General features: G+C 41.5%; 1 protein-coding gene across 1 annotated transcript in view; it reads right to left on the reverse strand.

Moving 5' to 3' along the window:
• The window catches only part of TMEM123 (transmembrane protein 123), a 58,496-nt gene extending 39,613 nt beyond the window's left edge, over positions 1–18,883 (reverse strand). The window contains exons 1-2 of the mRNA XM_010379057.2: positions 18,392–18,883; positions 14,688–14,744 (exon numbers count right to left, since the gene is read on the reverse strand). Of these exons, the coding sequence (XP_010377359.1) occupies positions 14,688–14,744; positions 18,392–18,491 (157 nt within the window). The 5' untranslated portion in view covers positions 18,492–18,883. The remainder of the gene's footprint in view (positions 1–14,687; positions 14,745–18,391) is intronic.
• Between the last annotated feature and the right edge of the window lie 2,404 nt (positions 18,884–21,287).

Genomic DNA, 21,287 nt, shown 5'->3' on the forward strand with positions numbered 1-21,287 from the left:
TGAATAGTGCTGTAATGAATATGGGAGTGCAGGCATCTTTTTGACATACTGATTTCATCTTTTGTGTAAATACCCAGAAGTGGGATTGCTGGATCATATGGTAATTCTATTTTTAATTTTTTGAGGAACTTCCATATTGTTTTCCATAATGGCTGTACTAGTTTACATTCTCACCAACAGTGTACAAGAGTCCCCCTTTGTCCACATCATCAGCAACATTTGTTATCTTCTGTCTTTTTGAGAACAGCCATTCTCATAGGTGTGAGATGACACCTCATTGTGGTTTTAATTTGCATTTCCCTAATGATTCTTGACATTCAGCAATTTCTCATATAACTGTTGGCTATCTGTATGTCTTCTTTTGAAAAATGTCTGTCTATTCAGATTCCTTGCCCATTTTAAAATTGGATTACTTATTTTCTTTCTATAGAGTTGAATTCTTTATATATTTTAATGCTAACCCCTTAACAAACACATGGCTTGCAAATATTTTCTCCAAATCTGTATGATGTCTCTTCATTCTGTTGTTTCCTTTTTAAGAAGCTTTTCAGTTTGATGTAATCTTGTCTATTTTTGTTTTTGTTGCCTGTGCTTTTGGGGCCAAATCTAAAATATCATCACCCAGAGCAATGTTGTGTAGTTTTTCCTATTTTTTTCTAGTAGTTTTACAACCTCAGGATTCATGTTAAATCTTTAACTCATTTTGAGTTGATTTTTCCATATAGAAATCATGTGGTCTGAGATAAGGGTGCTATTTCATTCTTCTGCATGTGGATAACCAGTTTTCCCAACATAATTCATTAAATAGACTGTCCTTTTCCATTGTGTATTCTTGCACCTTTGTCTGAAATCAACTGGCCATCTATATGTGATGGGAACTCTTAAAATCTACTCTCTTAACAATTTTCAAGTACACAACATATTGTGAACTATAGTCACCACAATATACAATAGCTTTGTGGTGGGAGTACTTTGAATAATTTTTTAAAAATATATACTTTGCTGTATTTCCAGAATTTCTACAATGGGCTGGGCAGAGTGGCTCACACCTGTAATCCCAGCACATTGGAAGGCCAAGGCAGAAGGACTGCTTGAGCCCAGGAGTTTCAGACCAGCTTGGGCAACAAAGCGAGATTCCATCTTTATAAAAATAAATAAATAATAACTTTCCACAAGAACCTGTATTATCTTCATAATCAGAAAAAAATAAAAAGACACAGACAAGCTAACAAAAAGACAACCCAATTTTAAAAAATGGCAAAGGACTTGGATAAACGTTTCTTCACAGAAAATATACAAATGACCAATAATCACATGAAAAAATGTTCAACATCATTAGTTACCAAGGAATTGCAAATCAAAAACACATCATGCCCATTAGGACAGATACAACCAGAAAACCGTACCATAACAAGGACTGGTGAGGATATGAAGAAAATAAAACCCTTATACACTGCTGGTGTGTATGTAAAATGGTGTGGCTACTTTGGAAAACAGTTTGGCAGTTCATTAAACAAAGTTACCATATGACCTAGCAATTCTGCTCCTAGGTATATTCACAATAAAAATGAAAATATATGTCCACACAAAAGGGTTTACACAAACATTCATAGAAGCATTATTCATAATACCAAAAGGTGGAACCAACTCCAATGTCCATCAACAGATGAATGGATAAACCATATGTGACATACTCATTCTGTGAATTGTGTGGCCATAAAAGAGAACGAAGTATGGAAATAAGACAGTCACGAAAGACTACATACTACATGACTCCGTATTACAGGACTCCATTCATATGAAAGTCCAGAATAGGAAAATGAAAGTAGATTTGTGGTTGCTTAGGACTGGTGGGGGCAAAAGCAGGGAGGATAAGGGGGTGATAAATAAAAAGCACGGGGTTTCTTTTTGAGGTGATGAAAATGTTCTAAAATTGACTGTGGTGATGGTTAACCATACCTGTGAATATACTAAAAATCACTGGACTGTACACTTGAAATGGGATGTGTGATTATATAAATTTAATTATATTGTACGTGAATTACATCTCAGTGAAGATTTTTTTTAAAACATGCATGAAGTTTCCTTAACAAAAAGACAAAACAAAGAAACCAAAAGCCATTATGAAAATATTCTTGGTTTAACTCCTTATTTTTTATTTTATTTTGTTTTATATTTTTGAGATGGAGTTTCCCTCTACCGCCCAGGCTGGAGTGCAGTGGCATGCTCTCAGCTCACTGCAGCTTCCACCTCCCAGGTTCAAGTGATTCTCCTGCCTCAGCCGTCCGAGTAGCTGGGACTACAGGCATGCATCATCACACCTGGCTAATTTTTGCATTTTTAGTAGAGACAGGCTTTTGCCATGTTGGTCAGGCTGGTATCAAACTCCTGACCTCAAATGATCTGCCTGCCACGGCCTCCCAAAGTGCTGGGATTACAGGCATGAGCCACCGCGCCCAGCCTCAATTTAACTCCTTATAAAGACGTGTAATTCAAAGCCAGGAAGACGGGTGCATGCATTACTTTACTAACAGATTTTAAACAAAATTATGTATTTAAAAAATACAGACACGCAAAGAGATGAAGAGCCATGCAGTTAATGTTCAGTACCAATTATTGTTTAACTCTACTTACTGCTTAACTCAAAGTTTATTCCTAAGAACTTGATATATACATCTGGGAAAAATTATTCATGAGAAATCTTAGTGTTACTCAACATGATGGAGTAAGTCATCAATTTTAGTCTGAAAGAAGGAAGTCATGGGAATCCAAAGCAAGCCTGCCTGCTCTCTGCGAAAAAGGAGTATTTAATGCAAAAGAAAGACAATAAGAAAGAATGCCAAGTCTTCAATGCCAATTGAGTTCATTCTGCTATTCACACTAGAATTCAGACTGAACCCACTGTTAGCCAGACAACTTCATTATGGAAAGACAACAGGAACCCAGAGTTTGGTAGTTGATTTTTCTGATCTAGGTCTACTTTTTTTGGCCTATGTTTTATCTTCTACACCATCTTTTATTTTTCCAGCTTTTGAAAAGGAAAAAAAAAAAAAGTATTAAAAAATGCCTCCAAGTTTTGTTTTCCTGTTAGTTTTGTTGCTGTTGTGCACTTCGTTTTTGGGATTTTTGCGTGCTTTTTCAGTTTGTGTACTTTTCCCCACTGTTTATCTCTTCTAATCCCCATTCATGACTTCCTCCACCTACTCACACCATCCCACAGGCAAATTCAGTATTTCCTGGGTTTTCCCAGAATTTACATGATAGGCTGGTTACTCAACCCAGCCCCATCTCTGTAACCCTCAAAATACAAAAATTAGCTGGGTGTGGTGGCACACACCAGTAATCCCAGCTACTTGGGAGGCGGAGGCAGGAGAATTGCTTGAACCCAGGAGGCAGAGGTTGCAGTGAGTTGAGATCGAGCCACTGTACTCCAACCTGGGTGACAGAATGAGACTCTTATCTCAAAAAAAAAAAAAAAAAATTTTTTTTTACGTTTAAAATGTTAAATGTTCCCTTTTATAGTTCACATAGCAATAAAGTACAGCAGTAGTCCTTAATCTGAACTGCAAGCATTTAATGTGGGTCCTAATTACAACTTTAAGAATGGAGATATACTTCAGGAAAGAAAGCACTAGTGCAGTTCCAATTGATTACTGTATCTGCTATCTTTAGAGTACAGGGTGTATGAGAGTGCATAGTGGTTTAGAATCACTCTAGAATTGAAAAAGACCCAGAGACACTAACAAGAAATTAACAAGAATCTACATTCTAAGTTGTCAGAATCTACATTTCTGGCCTCACATGCTGGGCCTGCTGTTTTTGATGTCTCAAAATTTAATTCTTTTACTGAAATATATGTTCCTCAGTCCTGTTTCAGGGCTTCTACCTGGAATGTTCCTCCCCCTAGTATCTGTAGGGCTGGCTCCTTCCTGTCATGGAGGTCTCAGCTCAGATGATCCCACCTTAGAGAGGGCTTCCCTGACCAACCAATCTGCAGCCCTTCCTAGTCACTTTTTTCCACATTGCCCTCTTTATGCCTGGAGGTAGATAAGTGTTTTACCATGTTTATTTATTTATTTATTATTATTTTTTGAGACAAAGTCTTGCTCTGTCACCCAGGCTGGAGTACAGTGGCACAATCTCGGCTCACTGCAACCTCTGCCTCACAGGATCAAGCAATTCTCCTGCCTCAGCCTTCTGAGTAGCTGGGATTACAGGCACACACCACCACACCCAGCTAACTTTTGTTATCTTCGGTAGAGACGGGGTTTCACCATGTTGGCCAGGCTGGTCTCACATTCCTGACCTCAAGTGATCTGCCCACCTCAGCCTCCCAGAGTGCTGGGATTACAGCCATGAGCCACCATGCCCAGTCTATTTATTTTTAATCACAATCCAAAATCATCATCTTTAGTTGTTTACTTCCTTTTAGTCTATGTCTCTCCACCTGGATATTATCTTCATGAGAGCAGGAACTTATCCATCTTATTTACCACTGTATGCCTTGTGCCTAAAACAGTGACTAGCAGAGTGGGCAGTCCAAACTAATAGCTGTTCACCGAGTAAGTTAGCTTAATATTGCATGATTTTCCTACATTTCCTAACATCCTGAATGACGTTAAAAATTACCAGCAATGGGTTCCAACATGGCCAAATAGGAACAGCTCCAGTCTACAGCTCCCAGCATGAGCGATGAAGAAGATGGGTAGATTCCTGCATTTCCAACTGAGGTACCTGGTTCATCTCACTAGGGCTTGTCGGACAGTGGGTGCAGCCCACGGAGCGTGAGCCAAAGCAGGGCGGGGCATCACCTCACCAGGGAAGCACAAGGGGTTGGGGAATTCCCCCATCCTAGCAAAGGGAAGCTGTGACAGACAGTACCTGGAAAATCGGGACACTCCCACCCTAACATTGCGCTTTTTCAATGGTCTTAGCAAACGGCACACCAGGAGATTATATCCCATGCCTGGCTCGGAGGGTCCCATGCCCACAGAGCCTCGCTCACTGCTAGCACAGCAGTCTGAGATTGAACTACAAGGTGACAGGGAGGCTGGGTGAGGGGCATTCGCCAGTGCTGAGGCTTGAGTAGGTAAACAAAGTGGCCAGGAAGCTCGAACTGGGTGGAGCCCACCACAGCTAAAGGAGGCCTGCCTGCCTCTGTAGATTCCACCTCCCCGGGCAGGGCATAGCTGAACAAAAGGCAGCAGAAACTTCTGCAGACTTAAACGTCCCTGTCTGACAGCTTTAAAGAGAGTAGTGGTTCTCCCAGCATGCAGTTTGAGATGTGAGAACGGACAGACTGCTTCCTCAAGTGGGTCCCTGACCCCCAAGAAGCCTAACTGGGAGTCACCTACCAGCTGGGGCCGACTGACACTTCATACAGCCAGGTGCCCCTCTGAGACGAAGCTTCCAGAGGAAGGATCAGGCAGCAATATTTGCTGTTCTGCAATATTTGCTGTTCTGCAGCCTCCGCTGGTGACACCCAGGCAAACAGGGTCTGGAGTAGACCTCCAGCAAACTCCAATAGACCAATAGCTGAGGGTCCTGACTGTTAGAAGGAAAACTAAAAAACAGAAAGGACACCCACACCAAAACCCCATCTGTATGTCACCATCATCAAAGACAAAAGGTAGATAAAACCACAAAGATGGTGAGAAACCAGAGCAGAAAAGCTGAAAATTCTGAAAATTAGAGCGCCTCTTCTCCTCCAAAGGAACGCAGCTCCTCTCCAGCAACAGAACAAAGCTGGATGGAGAATGACTTTGACGAGTTGAGAGAAGGCGGCTTCAGATGATCAGCAATAATGAACTTCTCCAAGCTAAAGAAAGATGTTCGAATCCATCGCGAAGAAGCTAAAAACCGTGAAAAAAGATTAGACGAATGGCTAACTAGAATAAACAGCACAGAGAAGACCTTAAATGACCTGATGGAGCTGAAACCATGGCACAAGAACTACATGACGCATGCACAAGCTTCAGTAGCTGATTCATTAAGTGGGAGAAAGGGTATCAGTGACTGAAGATCCAATGAATGAAATGAAGCAAGATGAGAAGTTTAGAGAAAAAAGAGTAAAAAGAAAAATGAACAAAGCCTCCATGAAATACGACACTATGTGAAAAGACCAAATCTACGTCTTGTGTACCTGAAAGTGACGGTGAGCATGGAACCAAATTGGAAAACACTCTTCAGGATATTATCCAGGAGAACTTCCCCAACCTAGCAAGGCAGGCCAACATTCAAATTCAGGAAATACAGAGAACGCCACAAAGACACTCCTCGAGAAGAACAACTGCAAGGCACATAATTGTCAGATTCACCAAAGTTGAAATGAAAGAAAAAATATTAAAGGCAGCCAGAGAGAAAGGTTGGGTTACCCACAAAGCAAAGCCCATCAGACTAACACCAGATCTCTTAGCAGAAACTCTACAAGCCAGAAGAAAGTGGGGACAAATATTCAACATTCTTTTTTTTTTTTTTTTTGAGACGGAGTCTCGCTCTGTCACCCAGGCTGGAGTGCTGTGGCCGGATCTCAGCTCACTGCAAGCTCCGCCTCCCGGGTTTATGCCATTCTCCTGCCTCAGCCTCCCGAGTAGCTGGGACTACAGGCGCCGCCACGTTGCCCGGCTAGTTTTTTGTAGTTTTTAGTAGAGACGGGGTTTCACCGTGTTAGCCAGGATGGTCTCGATCTCCTGACCTCGTGATCCACCCGTCTCGGCCTCCCAAAGTGCTGGGATTACAGGCTTGAGCCACCGCACCCGGCATATTCAACATTCTTAAAGAAAAGACTTTTCCACCCAGAATTTCATATCCAGCCAAACTAAGCTTCATAAGCGAAGGAGAAATAAAATCCTGTACAGACAAGCAAATGCTGAGAGATGTTGTCACCACCAGGCCTGCCTTACAAGAGCTCCTGAAGGAAGCACTAAACACATAGAAAGGAACAACCAGTACTAGCGACTGCAAAAACATGCCAAATTGTAAAGATCACCATTGACAGGAAGAAACTGCATCAACTAATGGGCAAAATAACCAGCTAACATTATAATGACAGGATCAAATTCACATATAACAATACTACCCTTAAATGTAAAGGGGCTAAATGCTCCAATTAAAAGACACAGTCAGCAAATTGGATAGAGTCTAGACCCATCAGTGTGCTGTATTCAGGAGACCCATCTCATGGGCAGAGACACATATATGCTCAAAATAAACGGATGGAGGAAGATCTACCAAGCAAATGGAAAACAAAAAAAAAAAAGCAGGGGTTGCAATCCTAGTCTCTGATACAACAGACTTTAAACCAACAAAGATCAAAACAGACAAAGGCCATTACATAATAGTAAAGGGATCAATTCAACAAAAGCTAACTATCCTGAATATATATGCATCCAATACAGGAGCACCCAGATTCATAAAGCAAGTCCTTAGAGACCTACAAAGAGACTTAGACTCCCACACAATAATAATAGGAGACTTCAACACTCCACTGTCAACATTAGACAGATCAACGAGACAGAAAGTTAACAAGGATATCCAGGACTTGAACTCAGCTCTGTACAAAGCAGACCTAATAGACATCTACAGAACTCTTCACCCCAAATAAACAAAATATACGTTCTGCTCAGCACCACATCACACTTATTCCAAAATTGACCACATAGTTGGAAGTAAAGCACTCCTCAGCAAATGTAAAAGAACAGAAATTATAACAAACTGTCTCTCGGACCACAGTGCAATCAAACTAGAACTCAGGATTAAGAAACTCACTCAAAACTGCTCAACTACATGGAAACTGAACAACCTGCTCCTGAATGACTACTGGGTACATAACGAACTAAAGGCAGAAATAAAGATGTTCTTTGAAACCAATGAGAACAAAGACACAACATACCAGAATCTCTGGGACACATTTAAAGCAGTGTGTAGAGGGAAATTTATACCACTAAATACCCACAAGAGAAAGCAGAAAATATCTAAAATTGACACCCTAATATCACAATTAAAATAACTAGAGAAACAAGAGCACATTCAAAAGCTAGCAGAAGGCAAGAAGTAACAAAGATGAGAGCAGAAATGAAGGAGATAGAGACACAAAAAAACCCTTAAAAAAAAAAAATCAATGAATTCAGGAGCTGGTTTTTTGAAAAGATAACAAAACTGACAGACCACTAGCAAGACTAAGAAAGAGGAAAAGAGAAGAATCAAATAAACAGATGCAATAAAAAATGATAAAGGGGATATCACCACTGATCCCACAGAAATACAAACTACCATCAGTGAATACTATAAACACCTCTACACAAATAACTAACTAGAAAATCTAGAAGAAATGGGTAAATTTCTGGACACATACACCCTCCCAAGACTACACCACGAAGAAGCTGAATCCCCGAATAGACTAATATCAGCCTCTGAAACTGAGGCAATAATTAACAGCCTACCAACCAAAAAAAGTCCAGGACCAGATGGATTCACAGCCGAATTCTACCAGAGGTACAAGGAGGAGCTGGTACCATTCCATCCGAAACTATTCCAATCAATAGAAAAAGAGGGAATCCTCCCTAACTGATTTTATGAGGCCAGCATCATCCTGATACCAAAGCCTGGCAAAGACACAACAAAAAAAGAGAATTTTAGACCAATATCCCTGATGAACATCGATGCAAAAATCCTCAATAAAATACTGGCAAACCAAATCCAGCAGCCCATCAAAAAGCATATCCACCATGATCAAGTGGGCTTCATCCCTGGGATACAAGGCTGGTTAAACATATGCAAATCAATAAACATAATACATCATATAAACAGAACCAACAGCAAAAAACCACATGATTATCTGAACAGATGCAGAAAAGGCCTTTGACAAAATTCAACAGCGCTTCATGCTAAAAACTATTAATAAACTAGGTATTGATGGGACATATCTCAAAATAATAAGAGCTATTTATGACAAACCCACAGCCAATATCTTACTGAATGGGCAAAAACTGGAAGCATTCCCTTTGAAAACTGGCACAAGACAGGGATCCCCTCTCTCACCACTCCTATTCAACATGGTGTTGGAAGTTCTCGTCAGGGCAATCAGGCAGGAGAAAGAAATAAAAGGTATTCAATTAGGAATAAAGAGGAAGTCAAATTGTCCCTGTTTGCAGATGACATGATTGTAATATTTAGAAAACCCCATCGTCTCAGCCCAAAATCTCCTTAAGCTGATAAGCAACTTCAGCAAAGTCTCAGGATACAACATCAATGTTCAAAAATCACAAGCATTCCTATACACCAATGACAGACAGAGAGCCAAATCATGACTGAACTCCCATTCACAATTGCTTCAAAGAGAATAAGATACCTAGGAATCCAACTTACAAGGGATGTGAAGGACCTCTTCAAGGAGAACTACAAACCAGTGCTCAACGAAATAAAAAATGACACAAACAAATGGAAGAACATTCCATGCTCATGGACAGGAAGGATCAATATCATGAAAATGGCCATACTGCCCAAGGTAATTTATAGATTCAATGCCATCCCCATCAAGCTGCCAATGACTTTCTTCACAGAATTGGAAAAAACTACTTTCAAGTTCATATGGAAACTAAAAAGAACCCACATTGCCAAGTCAATCCTAAGCCAAAAGAACAAAGCTGGAGGCATCATGGTACCCGAATTCAAACTATACTACAAGGCTATAGTAACCAAAACAGCATGGTACTGGTACCAAAACAGAGATATAGACCAACAGAACAGAACAGAGCCCTCAGAAGTAATACCACACATCTACAACCATCTGATCTTTGACAAACCTGACAAAAACAAGAAATGGGGAAAGGAGTCCCTATTTAATAAATGGTGCTGGGAAAACTGGCTAGCCATATGTAGAAAGCTGAAACTGGATCCCTTCCTTACACCTTATACAAAAAGTAATTCAAGATGGATTAAAGACTTAAATGTTAGACCTAAAACCGTAAAAACCCTAGAAGAAAACCTAGGCAATACCATTCAGGACATAGGCATGGGCAAGGACTTCATGACTAAAACACCAAAAGCAATGGCAACAAAAGCCAAAATTGACAAATGGGATCTAATTAAACTAAAGAGCTTCTGCACAGCAAAAGAAACTACCATCAGAGTGAACAGTCAACCTACAGAATGGGAGAAAATTTTTACAATCTACCCATCTGACAAAGGGCTAATATCCAGAATCTACAAAGAACTTAAATTTACAAGAAAAAACTCAAACAACCCCATCAAAAAGTGGGCAAAGGATATGAACAGACACTTCTCAAAAGACATTTATGCAGCCAACAGACACATGAAAAAATGCTCATCATCACTGGCCATCAGAGAAATGCAAATCAAATCCACAATGAGATACCACCTCACACCAGTTAGAACGGCGATCATTAAAAAGTCAGGAAACAACAGGTGCTGGAGAGGATGTGGAGAAATAGGAACACTTTTACATTGTTGGTGGGACTATAAACTAGTTCAACCATTGTGGAAGACAGTGTGCGATTCCTCAAGGATCTACAACTAGAAATACCATTTGACCCAGCCATCCCATTACTAGGCATATACCCAAAAGATTATAAATCATGCTGCTACAAAGACACATGCACATGTATGTTTATTGCGGCAGTGTTCACAATAGCAAAGACTTGGAACCAACCCAAATGTCCATCAGTGATAGACTGGATTAAGAAAATGTGGCCCATATACACCATGGAATACTACATAGCTACAAAAAAGGATGAGTTCATATCTTTTGCAGGGACATGGCTGAAGCCGGAAACCTCATTCTAAACAAATTATCCCAAGGACAGAAAACCAAATACCACATGTTCTCACTCATAGGTGGAAATTGAAAAGTAAGAAACTTGGACACAGGGCGGGGAACATCACACACCGGGGCCTGTCATGGGGTGGGGGGAAGGGGGGAGGGATAGCATTAGGAGATATACCTAATGCAAATGATGCGTTAAAGGGTGCAGCACACCAACATGGCACATGTATGCGTATGTAACAAATCTGCATGTTGTGCACATGTACCCTAGAACTTAAAGCATAAAAAAAATTACCAGTAATTTTCAGATGCAATCTCAAAAACATAAGTTGAAAACAATTAACTTTCTGAGGAGTTGAAGCAGTTATTTTAAATGTACTATGAATTCTTTAGTTAGAAAAAGTATTTCCTACATCAAATCTCTAGAGAAAAACCAGTATTGATATCTCTATGTCTCTCTGTGTATCTATCACTATTTGTATCTATCACCATTTTTATCTATCAATCAATCAATCAATCAATCATCTGTATCACCATTTGTAACTAAAGCAACCTGTCAGGCCAACTGGTTCCTGTCTTTGATTGACTTACAAACTCACGAAGTTTCCATTTAATATTCTTTTCATACATAAAACATTTTATCTAAAATAAATAGAAGAAGGTAGTGTGACATATGGGATTATATACCTGATAAATTCTTTCCACTTCAGTGGGACTTTCATTGTTGCAATTGGGGGTAAAAATTGGAATACAGAATAAGCTGTTCCCAAATTTCTACTGCTTTCTTCTGTAGAAATCTAAATGCAAGACAGGTCCAAATGCTCAAAATTGTGGTTAAAAGTTCAGTAGTGCAGAATTAGATTCAACAAAGGATAAAAGGAAAAGGTACCTAATAGTGTAATAAAATATTTGTAAAATAAGACCCTCTCACAACTACCCATCCCTGCCATGTCTATGGAAAAAACTAACTCCACTGGAGTGGCCCAAATGACTATGCCAAGGATGAGTAACCAAACCAATAGCAATCATAATAGATGTAACATACATGATTAAGAGATAAACAGCTTTGGAAAGGAGTTGGTGCAAGTTATGTCCAAGAAAAGAGCTTCAGACTGGATGATGGTAACCCAATCCTCTGAGATCCCTCTTCGTTGGGAAGCATCAATGCTAGGTGATCAAGGAGACAGCTGTATCCTGAATGATACTGAGCTGCTGTTCTAGTTACTGATGATATCTGCACTCCCATCTAGACCATGTCACATTTCCTTACATCCTTGCCCAAACCCACTATGAAAAATAATCTGGGCATGTGTCTTCCTTGCACTATAAAGTGTAAATTCATCCATCCACAGAATCTAAAATATAAATACTCTGACTACAAATGAAATAAGCGGAAATTATTTTCTCTGTAAGATGAAAGTGTGTCAAACAAGTCCCTGCAGACAAGAATGTCAAAAGTATAGCTGTCTTCAAATAATGATTAGGGGACATAAAAAAGAACTGTTATATGTAACTCCGTGGTACACTGGAAAGCAACCTCCATTCCTGTTGTCTGACTTTAAGTACCTATGTTACTGTATAAGCAGTGAACAGCTGTAATAATGGATAGGATTGGAGCACAAACCAGTACATATCTGCAAAATGTATATAATAGTGTTTTGACAAGGCAAATCAGCAATTACAAAATATGTATTTCGTTCCACAATTGAGTTCAACCAACCAAAAATACACATATTCTGCATACCTACTATGCACCAGGCATAGAGTGAGATGTCAGAATGAATAAATCATAGATTTCACTCTCAAGGAACTTAGATGGAGACCAAAACAAGAGAAAAAAAGATTCTCTGAAACTCCAACATGGTGAGTCCTATAAATGTGATACACACCCAACATTCTAAGTAGTACTGCAGGCAGTCTCCGCTTTTTCCGATAGTACATTCCTGGAATACACATCATAATGGAATTTGCCAAACATGCTATTTTCCTAGTGAGAGGAAATATGGTGCCACAGAAAGTGCACTAAATAAATAGCACCAAATAAATTGGTAAACAGTATGTTCAAAGAAACAAAGCTTCAACAATGGTATGTGTAACTAAACACAGTTAAGCATCCATCCTGTAAAAATACACAAACTTAACATGTTTCAAAAGTGTTTTCAAGATACAAAGAGGAATGCAACAGTTAGGAGAAGTATAACACATTGTGCAAAAACATTTTTAATAGTTGTATTACCTGTTCTCCTTCTAGAAAAATTTGAGGCAATGCTTTTCTTCTCAAAAAATTTCCCTGTGCTAGAAGGGGCATTTGAAATCATCCCACTGACTCTGGAGCTGCCCTCAAAGTATTGAGTTGATTTTTAATAATCATTCACAGTGAAAAGCACTTTTTAAAAGTAAGGCCATAACCCATTTCGGACAGTGTGATAAAGAGACATAGGTTTTAGAATACAACTGGGTTTCAAATCCTGAATGTGACACTTAGTGTCATGTGATCTTGGGCATTTCCTAACCACTCTTGAGTTTCAATTTCCCCATGTGTAAACCAGAAATGACACCTACCTCACCACGGTTAGATTAGTAAATGTATGAGGAGTATCTTGTAAGTTGTAGGCATTCAATAAATGGTGTCTATTGCTAATATTACTGTCTTTATGTTTCTTCTGCCTCCTTTGTTTACCCGAGGTTAAAAGTTTAGTGCAGAATTAGATTCAATAAAGGACAAAAGGAAAAGGTACCTAATAGTATAATCAAATTTTTTTTAACTAAGATCCTCTCACAATTACCCAATGATAACCACTACTACATTTTGGAGTAATCCATCTAGACTTTTTTCCTCTCAATGAAAATGTTTCCTGTAGAATTACTAAAACTAGAATAAAAGTATGTCCTGAGTACGTACCACCAGACACCAGTCGAAAAGGTAGAGATAATGAAAGAAAGAACAGCAGTAAACCAAGAACATATACTAAGTGAAACACTGGGATGCCCCACAGAAATAAAAACTCCAGCAAGTTGCAAAGCAGCATGAATGTACTTAGCGCCACTGAGCTTTACACTGAAAAAAATGGTTAGTTATACATTTTATGTCATGTATATTTTGCCACAAAATAAAAACAAAAAGCAAAACCCCCTAGAAGTTAAGGCTTGGTCCATTTTGTATTCTTAGAACCTAGAATGTGCTAGCTCATTAGAGTCAATATTCTCTGAATAAAAGTAAACAAGTTAGTGACAGGATTGGTGTACCTTTTTCTAGTTTCCAACTCAGTCAACTGTGAAGATTAAGGGTAGTGAAAAGATAACTTAAAAATTGTTTACAAGAAATATACCTTGATGATTTACTACTGATATTGATGACATCAGCCTGGTTCTTGTATCTTTCCATGCTAGTGAACTCAGAGGCCCAAGGCTTTGTCCCAAACTAAGATCACAGGGTAAGGGCCTCACGAAGTGTTTGGGTTGAGTCTGCCTCATGGGTGAAATGTAAGTAGGGTCTCCTTAGAGTCAGCAGAGGTATATTAAGGCTGCCATGGCTGACTAGTTTAGAGTGATTTGTTTCATCAGCAAGACCTGCAGACTTCTGTACCAACATTTCATATCTACAGGCAAACTACAAAACCCCCACATATAAAAATGTGCTTCAAAAATTCGTAACATGAAATTCTGATACACTTTTTGTTTTAGAATTTATTCACATCTTTATAAGACTGAGAAAGACTAATCCAGCGAACTATCACTTACTGATGTCTACTATAGAGCACTAGGGCAGGTTACTGGGATTCATGGGTGAAGAACTCAGGGTTAAAACAGGTTAGTGAATCAGCTTACGCCTACTTCCCTGGCTGTATTACTTCATGTACCCTAGACAAATGAAAATTTGTTTTTTTAATCTTTTAAAACTCACCTGTTGAGTTAGCACTGGAGTTGTGTGGAGGCCCAGAATTCTCTATGTTTGCAGATGCTGTAAAAATAAAGAAATATCCTGTTATGAAAGAACATATAACTAAGAATACTGGCAATATGTGGTTTTCTGCCTAGGGGGAGTGGGGGGAGTGGTGTCGAGAGGGTAGATTATTCCACAGGAAGTTCTACTTTTGCCCCTGTTGTTATGAAACATATCTTGAAGCTGTCACTAAAGGGGACTGTATTATCAGGTTTTTCAAGATAAACATCTAGCTTATGTAACAAACACTTACATAGTACTATGTACCAGCTACTGAATGCAATAGCTTTGCCAAAATTCATTCACCCACACAACTGGGGACAGATGGACCAATTTCTGCCACGACAGCTCTGCTGAGTGGAGTGGACCATTTCAGGAGAGGCCCTTTCTACTCACAGGCATCTCTAGGTCTTGCACCACCCAACTAACACCCCTAATTTCATACAATGGAGGGATAAAATAGGATTTTCTTATTTAACTGCAAGCCTTCTCAGTACAGTTTTAATTTTTAAATTACTACCTTTAGATTTGGAAAACATGTCAGAGATTTCTATGTCCCAATTAAGCAACTTTTCGGAGTGCTTTATTCGTTTTGAGTCTTTGTCTAATGAAGATTAAATATGTATACCACATAGGAAGAGAGCAAGTGTATTATTGTGTCCTTTTCACAAAGATGAACTCTCCCCCACTTGAAAAAAAAATCCTCAAAGTACAAAGAAAAGCAGTAACTTTGAAGGATTTATCTTTACTTCTTGGGCAAATTTCTTCTTTGTGAGAATTTCTTCTTCTTGATGGGACTATCATCTATTTATCACAAAAGAATACAATGTAAGATTAACTTGAAAAAGATCAAGGTCAATAGACCATGTAGATGTATTTAGCAGCAGATAGCAAATAATTGCCAGCATTATTAGGTGCTTACCACAAGCCAGGGTTATGTGCATTAGCTCATCTAACCCTCTCAACAATTCTTAGACAGGAGTATTGTTTTGCAGACAAGAACTGAGGCCCAGGGAAGGCCATCCAGATAGAAAGTGGCAGAGACTGGAATTGGACCAGATTGTTTGATTCCTAAGCCTGCGGATATGAGTGCCAAAATGGAACTACTGATTTTTTACTCGAAACCTGGCCCCCACCTTCCCAATTGTTGCATTACCAGCTGCTCAACCCCAAAAGCAAGAGGTCATCCTTTGATTCTTCTCTCTTCCTCATCCCACCCTCCAATCCATCGGCAAGTGATTAGTCCCAAACCCCAACAGATCTAGAATGCACCCTTTTATCTCCATTGCCACTCACCATCATCTTTTGGCTGGGCTACCACAAACGCCTGTTTTTACTTCCCTGCTATTGTCACTCTTATGCGATGATTTCTTAATTTCTTGAATTAAGAAATTGAATACAGCCATTTTCAAGCCACCTCAATCCTTGCACTTTTCAGTTACAAGTCAAAAGAGTCCCTTCTTTCCACAAGGATTGTTCAAGGTGGGTTTCTGTCACTTGCCACTAAGAGTAATGACTAATAGCCTCCCCTCCCATCCTGTTAATGTTAATGTCATTCTTCAGAATACAATAAATCCTGTTCACTGATTTGCAAACGTGCTCATAGTCTCCCTCCTCCAACTGATATTTATAAAGCTATGCAGCAGACTGTTAAGAATATTTTAAAAGCAGAATTTCAATAATGTTTTTATCTTCTCCCACAATATTCTAGGCAATGGTAGTACTGTGGAATACAAGCATTATCTACTTCAAAGAGCCATCATCAACTAACATGGCTTAGTGGTGAAATGGTTAATTGAAAATTTGGATTCTGATCTGAAACCAAACATGTATTGTTTCACTTGCCAAAAATTAGCTTACTTATCTATAAAATGGGGACAATACTGTGAGGATCCAATGGGATGATTTACGGACCTAAATTAGTATAGCGTGGGATGCAAAGAAAATGTATCCAGTAAAAATCAGCCATATGAGTTTTAGTATGATTGCTAAAAATCACTATACTCCATAATGACATTGTATACAGATTACACTATATATGAAGACTTGGATTAACAGTTACTAGCTTTTTTGAGAAATCTTCTATTGTTACCTTTTAGTCTAGTTGCAAGGTGACATCATAGTCTGTAGAAACAGATTCTACCTCTGGCTGGTTACACTAGTTTATGAATTCAGCGCTCTTCTACTACAGAGCATTTTAACTTTTCCAAATGGTACTAACCTCTAGTAAGACATTAAGTAATAAACAGAACAAACAGTGAGTGTTAAAATAGGGCAAAAAAAAAAAAAAAAAAAAAAATCTGTGTTATGAGGGCAAAAGAAAGAAAAGCATGGTCACTCACAATTTCTCTAACCGGTAATTCATTGGAGAAACAGTAAGGTTTATCTTCACAAACACAGCAACAAATTTTTAAAAATGGAGACCTCACCTCATGAAATAATTGGTATAAAATTAGGACCAAGATGTGATTTTACCACTTTTTTCTTAAATGATCTCAAAATTAGGTCTGCGAAGCCAGTTTGTCACATGCACAATTAAGCAAACAAAAAAACTTCAGCAAAACGAAGAAAAATTGTTAATTCACCCAGATCATTCCAGAAAAAGCAAGTGTTGTGCTTGAACCTTCCAGATTTACAAATTGCCTTCTTTTTCTCTTGCTGGATAAAACGAACCTAAGGCTAAATATACAGTGGATGGACAGAATTCAAAACCATGAAAACCTTGGTTCACTCAAAGTTAACTTATCCTAGTTTACTGACCATTACGTAGGGACCTGACTTCTGTAACAGTTGACCAAGTAGAACAGTATTTACACAGCAAATCCCAACTTCCTGGTTTCATTCAAAAAGGGCTGTTTAAAGTCTCCAAAGGGCCAAGGGCCTAAAAGGAAACAAATTCCGCCCTACACAGAAAAGCAAAGTCAACATGATCCTGTTACGACCTTACTAGCGACGACGCGGGCCACCGGCGACCGTGCAGCTGTGCCCTTAACGCTGCGCAGCTGCTGCGCGCCGCGGCCGGGTGTTTATGGCACACGGGGTGGAGAGCGCCCCGCCAAGGGGGCAGCCGCCTCAACTGCAGCGAGGGCGGGGCGCGCTCCCCAAAGGCTCCCAGCTAGCTCCAAGAGATCCGAAGTCTAACTTCGAGCGTCAGGGGGACCTTAAGACTGTAAGTCATCTGGAGAATGCTGCATAATATTAGACGATGAAATGCCGGGGAAACGCTTGAAAAGCTCCCCAACTAACTGGGAGACGTTTCCGCGGGCCTCGGTAGACATATTTTTCAACTCAGCTAATCTTGTTTACAAACGGAAGCCTTAGATAAACTCTAACCTCGACAAACATTAACTTCAGGGAAAGGCTGTAAAAACCAACTTGCGGTAAACTCAACAGGTTATGCGCACCCGTCCCGGCCTGAGACCGCCGCTTCCAAAAAGCGAGAGGGGAAGCACCAGGCAATTTCCTCAGCAGGCGGCCCCGGGGCCAGCCGGTGACTGGTCCAAGCCTCAGTTTCCCCCCACACTGCCCGGTCACCTCCGGGTCCGCCCCGAGCGTTCGACCAGAGACACGCGGAACTTTCTGTACCAGAGTCCAACTTGGGAACCCAAGCCTCGGCAGCGCGCTGCGTCCCACGAACGGGGCTGGCGATCCCCGCGGCCACTTACCCGCCGTGGGTGCGCTTTCATGGGCGGCCCCCAGCAGCGCTAGCACCTGCAGCGTTCCCAGGAGCAGCGCGGCCCAGGCACCTCGCGCGCCGAGTCCCATTGTTCCGAGGGCAGGATGCGGCGGCCTCGTGGGTTCCCAGCCGAGGTGGCGGCGGCGAGAGCGGCTCCCCTGCGCAGCCGGCGCCGGCTCCGCTTCCCCTTCGGCCGCTCACGTCTCCCCCTCCTGCCACTTGCCCCCCGAATGACCAAATAGGGCGCAGGAGCGGGACCTGGAGGGGGCGTCGCGTGCGCAGTGGGGGCGGCTGGGCCGGGCTGGGTGGCGCGGGGGCGGGCTCCGGGTTCTGGGCGTGGCGACTCGACTCCCGGCCTCCCTCGCAGGCCCGCGCCTGGGAACCCCAGAAGCCGCGAGCCGTTTCCTTTCTCTTCGGAAATGGCAGTGTTGTTGTCCTGGATGAAGGCAAGCGCCGCTGCCTCTCCGAATGCGGAGCACGCCGGCCTCGCGGTGCCCGGAAGGAAGTCTTTGAAGAGTAGTTTTGCGGGCAGGGAGGAGACAGGGGTGCGTGCGACTCAGAGTGAGAGGGAGGAGTTGCAGGGCAAGGGCGGGAGTAGGGGGAGGTTCTGGAGAGGAACTTGAGGGGATGGGATTTACTCTAAGGAGTCCTGGGCGGTTGGAGCTTTCCCCTCGCGTGACCGAGCCTTAGGGGGAAGTGCAGAAAAACAGCTCGACAGATTTGTTGCTTAAATTCAAACGTAAAACACCTACGATCTCCTTATCCCAGGTGTACCTCATCTTCTCCACCGGTTCCCTGTATCTCTGAATAAGACACGAGATTAGTGGAGTGGGCAGGTGGGGACGCGCGCAGGAGTTGGTAGCAACTCTCACTGAAATACAGTAGAGTCATGGAAAGTGGGGGTATGCATTCATCCAACCAGCTTCTTCTTGGGCCCTGCTGTCCCACTTCGGATGAAATGGCCAGTTTTCAACAGTTTTTGGCTGAGTTCCTCTTAAATCCTTGGTGCCAATGCTAATCACTTGTCGTGACTTGAAGTGCTTGTAAAGTCTGCGTTTTCATTGTGCTCAGAACTCTGAAGTGACAGGTAGCGAGCGACCTGTGGCTGATGCATGAGAATAACAAAGGCTGAGTCCTGGCTTGGGTGGGAACCCTCAGCTGAAGTAGAAGACTGAAGGATCCAGGGAACCTAAAATCACAGGGAATTCCCACCTGCAGAGGTCTTAATGTTGCAGATCTTTGGCACCTGAGCCAGATTTCATCTCATAAAGGCCACATTGCAGTTAGGTTCTCAAAACTTATGAGAAGTAGAACTTTCTCGTGTCAGGCAAATCCATCATTACCTAGGTCTGACTGGTCGTAGAGATTAACTGAGACAATCTGTCCTAAATTTACAGACTTCCATCTGTGAATTCAATCAGCAAACCTGCAAATGTTTCCCCAGCATCTATCATGGACAAAAAGCAAGCACTGCACATTTCGGTTTTGGTTACTGTATTTAACTGAGGAATCTGGTTTAGGAATAAACCGTTCTGGTGACTACCCCATTATCCAAGCATTTCACAATCTAGGCCCAACCTGTCTTTCCAGCCTTGGTTTTGTTGCCCATGGAGAAGGGTGCTTTCTGGTTCCTGGCATTTGCATACATTGTTCTTTCCTTCTGGAATGCTTTCCTCTATTCTCTTCACCAACCCACACCTAATACTTGCTTTAAGGCTCAGTGTACTTATAGCCTGGGAATCTGGGGTGGAATCAGAGGTCTGGATGATTATATCCCCACCACATTCAAGTGTTGAAACCTAATCCTCAAGGTGATGATAATAATATGTGGGACGTGGGCGGGCGTAGTGGCTTGCACCTGTAATCCCAGCACTTTGGGAAGCTGAGAAGGGTAGATCGTTTGAGGTGAGGAGTTGAAGACCAGCTTGACCAACATGGTGAAACCCCGCCCCTACTAAAAATACAAAAGATTAGCTGGGCCTGGTGGCCCATGCCTGTAATCCCAGCTACTTGGGAGGCTGAGGCACGAGAATCGCTTGAACCCAGGAGGTGGAGGTTGCAGTAAGCCGAGATCACGCCGCTGCGCTCCAGCCTGGGAGACAGAGTGAAACTTGTCTCAAGAAAAAAAAAAAAAAGAAGATATGAGGCTTTTGGGAGGTGATTTGGTTGCTAATGAATGGGATTAAGGCCCTTATAAAGGAGGCCAGAGGGAACTTGTTTCACCCTTCTGCCCTGTGAGGGCACAGCAGGAAGATGCCATCTATGAGGCAGAGGGCCCTCACCAGACACCAAATCTACTGATGCCTTGCTCTCTCAACTTCCCAGCCTCCAGAACTGGGGCAAATAGATTTCTATTGTTTATAAATTTGTTTATAAAGTATCCCATTTAAGGTATTTGTGTTATAGCAGCAGAAACGGACTAACACAGTGTGGAAAACAACATATTTACTTGGACAGTTTTTCCTGGAGACTGACCTGTTGGAGACACCTTCAGATCTCTGCTATCTGATTGCCACACCACAGTGAGTGGGTGTGCCCAGCTTTGCTTTGATACTGACAGCTCAGTACTGTGGGTTGCCCATGTTTTTTCTAGTCTGAGGAGAGGGGAAGAGCAAGGAACTGTGTGGCCTTCCTGCTCTCTTGGAAACTCTATTGGGAGGACTAGCCTCCCAAGCAAGTTGTAGCCCCAGTTGTGCCTCAGGTTCAGCCCCCATCACTGTACCAACATTTTACTTTGGTGATGTGAAAAGTTAAAAGAACAGCATGGGCAGCCCTTGGCCATTTAGGTCTCTCCTCCTTTCCATCCTCATGTCTGGATCCCTCTCTGTAACCTCACCAGACCACTCGAAGTTTTCCACATATACTGGGGCCTTCCATGCCGCTGT

The sequence above is a fragment of the Rhinopithecus roxellana genome, chromosome 15 (assembly GCF_007565055.1).
Source record: "Rhinopithecus roxellana isolate Shanxi Qingling chromosome 15, ASM756505v1, whole genome shotgun sequence".
Taxonomy (NCBI): Eukaryota; Metazoa; Chordata; class Mammalia; order Primates; family Cercopithecidae; genus Rhinopithecus; species Rhinopithecus roxellana.